The sequence below is a fragment of the Somniosus microcephalus genome, chromosome 12 (assembly GCF_052327205.1).
Source record: "Somniosus microcephalus isolate GS21.2 chromosome 12, FLI_Smic_1.0, whole genome shotgun sequence".
Lineage (NCBI taxonomy): Eukaryota > Metazoa > Chordata > Chondrichthyes > Squaliformes > Somniosidae > Somniosus > Somniosus microcephalus.
Window position 1 is genome coordinate 45885539 of NC_140998.1, and position 10343 is coordinate 45895881.

Below are 10343 nucleotides of genomic sequence, written 5' to 3' on the forward strand. Positions count from 1 at the left end.
CTACATCGTGGAGCATTTGAAGCAGAGGAAAATACAAGGTGATCAGGAGAAAGCGTAACACTGGGATTGGCTTTGGATTTCTCGATCAAAGAGACGGCTCAGGCATGGGTTGAATGACCTCCTCTGTGTTGTAAACAACTATGGTTCTATGGAGTGAGTAAACATACAAGTGTGTGTGTATTGGGAGGTGCCAAGAAGATATTCAGTTACTATAATCATACTCTCTGCAATCATGTGTAAACTCAGTACAACTGAATTGTTATTTTCCCCATTTTCATATCCATCACCAATCAAGATGATACAATAAACAACCTATTCTCAGCCTAGGTTCAAAGTGACCACAACTGTTAGTTTATGTTGATTTGCCCATTAATATTCCCCATCCTTCTTATGAATATACGTCTCACCTCCACCTAACACTTCAAACTGGCTGAAAAAAAACTATCCAGGTGGAGAATCATAATTTACAATATAGACTGGAAGCAACATGCTCCTGTTATCAATTTAGCTTGCCATTACTAAAACAAATATATAATTACTTTACTTAGCACACAGCAGAACAAAGTAAACATCCATTGGGATGTTATTACATTGCAACACTTATCACCTTTTTGTAAAGATTAACACCGAGTCACTCTTCTTGTAGGGGAAAAAAATGTAAAGTTCAAAATTACAATAGATAAAACTAAATGATACTTTTATCAAATCTGTTCTGCATACAAATCATGGCGAACTAGGCTGTATTCACTGCCTGTTGTTGCAACCTATAATTACTGCACAATTAGCATAACATTAATATTTAGTTAACTAGTTACCAGCTCTGTCATATCTGTCATATTAGTGAAAAAACAGTAACTAAGAAACTAAGAGCCAAACATAAAGGGATCTCTCTGTTCTAATTCTGTCAATCAATCTCTGTAACTGCTCAGAATTTAATGTTTAACAGTAAAAGGAACTTGGAAAAGTTACATCTAACTCAAGATTTTTTAAGACAACTGTTCGATGGCCATACAGTGGCAAGAATGGTCAAAAAACATTATTGAAAATGTACATTGGAACTCAACACAAGGCAGCAAAGGAATTTGTTTGGAAAATTTCCTTTAAATTTCCATACAAGGAACCCCCCCACCCCCGAGTTATTACTTTTTGAAGCAAAACTATGCTTGGAAAATTACACCTTTGCCTTTGATCGCCTACTCAAATACATACAAGGCTATGGCTAGCTATAGTTACAAGGCTTTGTGCATTAAAGAAAATCAGTGATCAATATTCATCCAAACAAACCATCACTACATTTTTAATTCATTCACAGGATGTGGGCATCGCTGGCAGTGCCAGCATTTATTGCCCATCCCTAATTGCCAACTGAGTGGCTTGCTAGGCCATTTCAGAGGGCAGTTAAGAGTCAACCACATTGCTGTGGGTCTGGAGTCACATATCGGCCAGACTGGCTAGGGACAGCAGGTTTCCTTTCCTAAAGGACACTTGATCATTCACATTATTTTTCAACTTGGAGAGGGTACCATACTTCCCTAAATCATCATAATTACTGGTGCAGCACCATAATGTGTTCACCACAGGGCTATTCAACATGAATAGGGTTGCCTCAGCATAACACAAGCTGTCCATATTATAACCCTTCAATAATTTTTAAAACACCCCCATTTTCCTTTTCAATTATCTCCCCTCCTTTCTGGAAGATTGTGAAGATGCTGGAAAAGGTTCAACAGCAGCCTTCCAGTCATCGATGTGCATGCCTGACAGGTTATTCAATCACAGGGAATTATTGCTAGCCTTGAATCCGTCCTTGCCCGACAGCCACCCAAGTGAGTATTTCAGCAAACACTGGATAGCAGTCAGAATTGGAAAACTCAGCTCATTTTTCCACTTCCTTACCCCAGTGAAGGCGAACATCACTGTTGGGGCCCAACATCATTCGGGCTAAGAGCAGTTAACAGCATAAACCAAGGATTGAAACTAGGCCTGACCCATATGGTCCACTATTACATTGCATGATGGATCAAGCAGCCCTGCACTTTTCTTATTGTCATGTGCTGCAAAGATGCACAGAACAGAAACAGATGTGGTCTAACAGCAGCTGCCAATTTTGATAGTGAAACTCCTAAAGAGAAAGCCTCTGACGGTCAGCAATAAGAAAACATTACATTGTGGAATGGATACAAAGTTGTAACACACTCTTTAGATAGATCACTTTCTTCAACCACTCACATTGTACTGCAACATACCACCTGCCATCCATCACTCACTCAGTCATTATCCAACGTCAGTGTTCTTACTCAGGCCAACATCCCCAGCATCGAAGTTTTGACCACGCTCAATCAGCTCCGATGGATGGGTCACACCGTCCGCATGCCCGATACAAGACTCCCAAAACAAGCGCTCTACTTGGATCTCCGGCACGGCAAGCGAGCCCCAGGTAGGCAGAGGAAACGCTTCAAGGACAACCTCAAAGCCGCCTTGAAAAAGTGTAACATCCCCATCGACACCTGGGAATCCCTGGCCCAAGACCGCACATAGAAACATAGAAGAGCAGGAGTAGGCCATTCGGCCCTTCGAGCCTGCTCCGCCATTCAATGAGATCATGGCTGATCATCCAAATTCAGTACCCTGTCCCTGCCTTCTCCCCATATCCCTTGATCCCTTTAGCCTCAAGAAATATATCCAACTCTTTCTTGAATATATTTAATGAACTGGCCTCCACCGCCCTCTGTGGCAGAGAATTCCACAGGTTCACCACTCTCTGGGTGAAGAAGTTCCTCCTCATTTCAGTCCTAAATGGCTTACCCCTTATCCTTAGACTATGACCCCTGGTTCTGGACTCCCCAGCCATCAGAAACATCCTTCCTGCATCTAGTCTGTCCAGATCTGACAGAATTTTATAGGTTTCGATGAGATCCCCTCTCAATCTTCTAAGCTCCAGTGAGTATAAGCCCAATCGACACAATCTCTCCTCATACGTCATTCCTGCCATCCCAGGTACCAGCCTGGTGAATCTTCGCTGCACTCCCTCCATGGCAAGAACGTCCTTCCTCAGGTGGAGGAGAAGCATCCGAGAAGGCGCCGAACACCTCGAGTCTCTTCGCCGGGAGCAAGCGGAAGCCAAGCGCAGGTAGCGCAAGGAGCGCACGTCAACCCAAGCACCCCACCCACCCGCCCCTTCAACCACCGTCTGCTCCACCTGTGACCGAGACTGTAGGTCCCGCATTGGACTCATCAGTCACCTGCAAACTCATTTTTAATGTGGAAGCAAGTCATCCTCGGTTCCGAGGGACTGCCTAAGAAGAGGATTATCCTATACAGACTGTAATGTTCCCCTGAAATGCGTGGTAAAAGAAACTCCAAGCTCACGTGCTCATATCAAGCAGGAAAGCATCACTTCTATTCAAAATCACTTGATTTGATCAAGAGTCATCCATTACAAATGGTCATAACACTCCCACCAGTAAAAACAAAAACTGCACACAATAAATAACGTAAATTTGAACACACTTCACTCAAGAAACTTAAAACATAATCCTAACCGAGATGGGTTGCAACACACCACACATTATATTATGCTATGTTATGCCGGCATTGTGATTTATTATATAAAAAGATACATTGATAACTTGTTCATCCAAACTTATTTATGCACAGGTAGTATTTATAGATAACCACCAGTGATTGTCACATAATTGGTAAATGGTCTAATAAATGATCTATAAAATATGTTGAGGGACCAACTAGGGAACAGCCTATTTTAGATCTAGTATTGTGTAATGAAACAGGTTAATTAGTAATCTCATAGTAAAGGATCCTCTGGGGAAGAGTGATCACAATATAATAGAACTTCATATTAAGTTTGAGAGTGATGTGGTTAAGTACAAAACTAGGGTCTTAAATTTAAACAAAGTCAATTGTGGAGGTATGAGGGGCGAGTTGTCTGAGGCAGGTTGGGAAATTAGTTTAAAAGATATGATGGTAGATAAGCAATAGCAAACATTTAAATAAAGAATTCATAATTCTCAATAAATTCCCTTGAAGAACAAAAACTTCACCGGAAAAGTAGTACAACCATGGCTAACTAGAGATGCTAAGGATAGTATTAGATTAAAAGAGGGTTACAATGTTACCAAAAAGAGTAGTAAGCCTGAGGATTTGGAGGATTTTAAAAATCGGCAAAAGATGACCAAGAACTTGATCAAGAGGGAGAAAATAGAATATAAAAAGGTAAAGTAAAAAGAAATATAAAAACAGATTAGAAGAGCTTTTACAAGTATGTAAAAAGGAAGAGATTAGCGAAAGTAAACGTGGGTACCTTAGAGACAGACAGGACATAATACAATAGGGAATAAGGAAATGGCAGAAATGTTAAACAAATATTTTGTGTCTGTCTTCACAGTAGAAAACACAAAGAACATAGCAGAAATTGTGGGGAATCAAGGGTCTAATGAGAATGAGGAACTTAGTCATTAATATTAGTGAAAAAAAAGTACTAGAAAAACTAATGGGACTAAAAGCTGACAAATTCCCTGGACCCGATGACCTATATCCTAGGGTTTTAAAAGAGGTGGCTACAGAGATAGTGGATGCATTGGTTTTGATCTTCCCAAATTCTTGTAATTCTAGAACAGTCCTCATTGATTGGAAGGTAGCAAATGTAATCCTGCTATTCAAGAAAGGAAGGAGAGAAAACAGAGAACTATACGCCAGTTATCAGTAGTAGGAAAGATGCAAGAATCTATTATTAAGGACATGGTAACAGGGCACTTGGAAAAATCACAATATGATTAGGCAGAGTCAGCACGGTTTTATGAAAGGGAAATTGTGTTTGACAAATCTGTTAAGAGTTTTTTGAGATTGTAACTAGTAGAGTAGATAAGGGGGAACCAATGGATGTAGTATATTTGGATTTTCAGGAGGCATAAGGTGCCACACAAGAAGTTGTTGCACAAGATTAGGGCTCATGGGATTGGGGGTAATGTATTACCATGGATTGAGGATTGGTTAACGGACAGAAAACAGAGTCATTTTCTGGACGGTAGGGTGCAATTAATAAGAGTGATGCAAGGATCAGTCCTCAGCTATTTACAATCTATATCAATGACTTAGCTGAAGAGACCATGTGTAATATATCCAAGTTTGTCAACAATACAAAGCTAGGTGGGGAAGTATGCTGTGAGGAGGATGTAAAGAGGCTGCAAAGGGATGTAGACCAGTTAAGTGATTGGGCAAAAAGGTGGCAGATGGAGCATAATGTGGGGAAATGTGAAACTATCCACTTTGGTAGGAAGAATGGAAAAGCAGATTTTTTTTTTTTTTATAAAAAGGCGAGAGACTAGCAAATGTTGGGATTCAGAGGGATTTGGGGATCCTTGTACATGAATCACAGAAAGTTAACATGCGGGTACAGCAATCAATTAGGAAGGCAAGTGGTATGTTAGCCTTTATTGCAAGGGGGTTGCAGTATTAGAGTAAGGAAGTCTTGCTGCAATTATATAGGGCCTTGGTGAGACCACACCTGGAGTACTGTGTACAGTTTGGTCTCCTTACCCAAGGAAGGATATACTTGCCTTAGAGAGAGTGCAACAAAGGTTCACTAGATTGATTCCTGGGATGAGGTGGCTGTCCTCTGAGGAAAGATCGAGTAGATTGGGCCTATATTCTCTGGAGTTTAGAAGAATGAACGGTGATCTCATTGAAATTCTTATTAAAATTCTTAGAGGGCTTGACAAGGTAGTTGCTGACAGGCTGCTTTCCCTGGCTGGAGAGTCTAGAATTAGAGGTCATAGTCTCAGGGCAAGAGGTCAGCCATTTAGGACTGAAATAAGGAGAAATTTCTTCACTTAGAGGGTTGTGAATCTTTGGCATTCTCTACCCCAGAGGGCTGTGGATGCTCAGTCAATGATTATATTCAAGACTGAGATCGATTGCTACTTGGGCACTAAAGGAATCAAGGGATATGGGGATCGGCGGAAAAATGGAGTTCATGTAGAAGTTCAGCCATGGCCTTATTGAATGGCAGAGCAGGCTGGAGGGCCCTATGGTTTACTCCTGCTCCTAGTTCTTATGTTAAAATACTTTTAAGCTTGCAAATTAAAGTATTTTCTTGGCTGTCATGAAGTAAAAGTTTTGGATTACTTATTTGGCACAAGTAACGGACTTAAAATGTGTTGAGCCCCTCTTTCTGGCTTCAACAACATACCAATTAATGCAACTTTAAACAGTTTTACATCCAATGTGAACCTCTGCCAAATGGAAAAGAACTGAAACTAAGCATTTTGACAAAAATGATTCTCCTAAAGAAAGTTATGCAATGAGGGGAGGAGGCAAGTAAACAGCACAAATTGTGATTAAAAACAGAACTTAAATAGTCTAGAGAGCACCTACCTTGACTGACAGAGGATCTGCAAAGATGTCACTAAGAAAGTTGTTTATACTCAGCAGTCTGATAGAATACAGACAAAAATATCTTGGGTACTTATACAGGATATTTCGAACCATAAGTGAAATTCCAGAGAGAGATTTTCAAGCCACACTAAACACATGGCTTGCTCTTATGCTTGGCGAAAAGTCTAGTCTTTAATGTTATAAATAGCTGTGGGTCACCAGAGAAACAAATGGCTCATGTCTCCTTTCTAGGTTCTTGCAATAGCATCAGCAAATAATGGAATGTCATAAACCCTACACAAGTACAAAACAAGAACAGCAAACGTATCAAATGTGTAAATAAACATGTGATGGAGATTGCTTCTTAGTGCATTGTGAGCATACAAAAGAAAATGCCAGGTTTCATGGCTGCCTTGTAATTTATAGCTTTCAGGAGCAAGAACCAAACCAAAACAATAACAGTTATTAAAAGGTGTGGAAAAGTAAAGAATGAATCTTTATTAAAAAAAAGTTTTTCATGCTGTCAATAACACTTACCAGTTCAATACTATGTTGTAAACTAATGAACAAGTAACTCACGGAGACAATGATAACATTTTTAATCTCATTGGCAATGACAGTAGCCCGAAAAGTAGATAAAAGATTTGAATTTGCAACACATACAACAAATCAAAAACAGACAAATCCTTGCAATTATTAGCTACCACATACACAAAAAAAGTCTAGAATTATTATAGATGTAAAATGTTAAATTAAATTAAACTTATGTAATTATGTAATACATTACAACTGATAAAATAGCATATGGTGCAGGATTCAGATTTCTAAGTGGAAGTTTACCAACCAAGGTTTAGGCACTTTCCACTGAGAGAGGAAGGAAAAAGACAAAACGAGTGATATCTGGGGCATTGCCAGGCACCTTCCAACAGTCAATTCAAAAATTACAATAGTAGAAGCCTTGGAATGATGAAATGATAGAGGCAAGAGAAAGAGAATCAAAAAGGAGGTAAATATAAATGTTACTATCTATCCCATGAAGATAGAAAACCTGGGCAGTTGTGAGCAGATTGGTTATTCAAAAGAAGTGTAACAAAAACAGAACCAACAGTCTAAACAGCAACTGGCAGATATCTTTCCAAAATAAATGGGTCTCAATACTTTTAAAATACAACTTAAGAATATTCATTTTCAAAACATGTTGCAACCACAATTTCAGACATTACAGCGCCTTTCTTCCGGAACACTAGAAAATTGAATTCATAACCTACCTGAGAAGATAGACAGCCCTTTCAATATCATTGAGCTCTTCATCAACTGTCAATCTTTCTATCTCTTCTGGTGTCTACAAATGTAAATAAATATTAAAAATGGAGTAGATATGGAATGACTGGATGGCTGCCAGTGAAGTACAAGACAGTTTCAATCAAGGGGGTTTCAATTAAGGGGGTGTCAGATGATGGCATAAACTGCAATGGAAAAACTCAAGCATTTTGTGATTGTTGCCAAAATACAAGATTAGATTACTGTTTTGAAATTTACTGGCAACTATCCAGAATTATATATATTTAGCAGACATTCTTAACATAGAAGAACACAATTAATCTGAACTAGTCAGGAGCGAGTACAGTTCAGACCAGCAATTTGTTTGGAAGTGATTCATCACTCTAAAGTAGAGAAGCCATTTAAGTTTTACATCAGGAGGGCAAATTACAGTGTCACTGCTTTAAAAAAAAAACAGGAGCCAGAACTCAAGTCAGGAGAAAAAGTGCAGAGGAACGCCAGTTGACAGCAATGGAATTGGTTCTTCCAGCACTGTGATAATCAAATGGCAACTCAATCCTCCTGATTCCAACCCCAGCTTTAAGTGTGATTTTAAACTTGATGTTATATCTGTATGCAGACCAGTCACACTTCCAATGCCATTTGTCCACAGATAAGTGTGCAGGTTCTAGTATGTGGACTAGTGTTAATTTCAAATTATAAAGGCATTTTATAGCTGACGGTTATTAAAGTTTGATATATGTATTTGACAGGGTATATAATAAACTACTCAAGTGGACAAGAACTTGCTAAAACCACACAACTACAGGAAATACTCTTTTTGTCAATAAGTGGCTAGCTCTCTCAGCTCTCTGTTCAGATTACTGGCCTGTGCAGACTGGGCATTCAGGTTAGATGTTGTATATAGCAGTGAGGACATCTAGTTTGTATCGCATCAGAAATGTCTTCATTAAATTAGTGGCATTTAACTTTGCAGTACATCAGATAACATTAAACAGTGAATTATTCACACTTCAGAATTAAAATAGAAACACATTAAGATCTGGCCAGAAATATAACCCGTTTAGTATCCATTTATATTTGCTACAACTTACACATATATAAAGCATGGGTAAATCTAACATCTAATGATGGATTTAACTCTTAATTTGTATTAAGCACAATGCAAGTGTCCGTGATACTGAGTGTGTTAAATATGTAGGCGGGTAGAATAACGTTTCCTTTAAAATTAATCATAATTTGCTAACGATTTTAGATCTGGCACTGCTGATTTTGATAACTTACGTAATTCAGCTTTACTATCCTGTGGTTGTAACTTGTATTAGTGGGCCTGTATAATAAACCTGATTCCATCTCATTGCCCTAGTCAGTGGATGTTCGCTTTAAATACATTTCCAGTGCAACGGGGTCAGGGTTAAAGTGGGCTGCCTTCAATGCATTGTAACCGGAGCGCATTTTATATGCCCACTCTAACCTCGACAGTTTTACTTCCAGCGGTGCACAACAAACATCAATAAAATGTATTGGAAAAATATATTGTCCCCAGCCCTCCCCGCAGGTACACACCTTCAGATATCTACGCACTGGTCTCTCAATGAAACTAAGTTCCTGCAAATCTTCTATTTGACCGAACAAATTCTCCTGGTTGAAATCCATCATCTTTAACCTTTCCTTTTTATTATTAAACAGATCAAACAGCCAGAGTCCGAAGGCGGGAGGGATTGAGACGGGATCCGGTAGGGGTGCGGGGGGTTAGGGAGAGGGGAGAGGGGAAGGAAGGTCAGCGGTCCTCTGACAATCCCAGCATCATCTCCCGCTGTCTTGCCCGGCCCGGCCCGGCCCGACCACCGCCGCTACGTCTCTTCGAGAAGGGGAGGCAGTTGGAGATGCGCCGCGGCTCTCCCTCCCTCTCTCCGCCAACCGATAAACCCAAGCGGTGGAAACTCCTGGGCTGGACACGGGCTGAGCCTCTTCCTAATGGTCCTGTCACAGCGGAGCCTTCACTGTTTTATTATTAAATCCACCTCCCCCTCTCCGGTTAGGGTCCAGTCGAGAGGTGCGACCGCCTCCCTCTCCGACACACGACAACACTTCTCGTCTTCTTCTCCCCCCTCTTCCTCGCCGAAGCCTGAAGACGCAGCCTGGGCTCGGGAGTGCGAGCGGCCACCGGGCGTGCGCGGCACGGGGGCGGAGGGGGGAGGAGCCGCCGCCGTGCGGGGAGCCGTCCGTCACCCAGCACCAAAGCCGTCGCCTAGGAAACCGGCCGCTACGGCAAGCGGCGGCTGACAAACCGCCCACGCGCCTGCGCGGAATGCATTTGTCTCCTCTCCCAGCGGCCTCCCTCCCTTAGGCCTCCCTCCCTTGGGTCTGTCTCCTCTCCCAGCGGCCTCCCTCCCTTGGGTCTGTCTCCTCTCCCAGCGGCCTCCCTTAGGTCCGTCTCCTCTCCCAGCGGCCTCCCTTAGGTCCGTCTCCTCTCCCAGCGGCCTCCCTTAGGTCCGTCTCCTCTCCCAGCGGCCTCCCTTAGGTCCGTCTCCTCTCCCAGCGGCCTCCCTTAGGTCCGTCTCCTCTCCCAGCGGCCTCCCTTAGGTCCGTCTCCTCTCCCAGCGGCCTCCCTTAGGTCCGTCTCCTCTCCCAGCGACCTCCCTTAGGTCTGTCTCCTCTCCCAGCAGCCT

The 10343-nt window shown here is 41.6% G+C and overlaps 1 protein-coding gene across 6 annotated transcripts in view; it reads right to left on the reverse strand.

Annotated features, from left to right (window-relative positions):
- Nucleotides 1-9988, reverse strand: part of ppp4r4 (protein phosphatase 4, regulatory subunit 4) — a 176567-nt gene extending 166579 nt beyond the window's left edge. For 3 of the 6 annotated variants that reach the window (XM_086002769.1, XM_086002767.1, XM_086002765.1), the window contains exons 1-2: nucleotides 9238-9986; nucleotides 7659-7732 (exon numbers count right to left, since the gene is read on the reverse strand). In XM_086002769.1, coding sequence (XP_085858895.1) covers nucleotides 7659-7732; nucleotides 9238-9330 — 167 coding nt within the window. In that variant the 5' untranslated portion in view covers nucleotides 9331-9986. Of the gene's footprint in view, nucleotides 1-7658; nucleotides 7733-9237 lie in introns of all 6 variants that reach the window. The other 3 variants (XM_086002770.1, XM_086002768.1, XM_086002766.1) reach the window with 2 other exon arrangements.
- Between the last annotated feature and the right edge of the window lie 355 nt (nucleotides 9989-10343).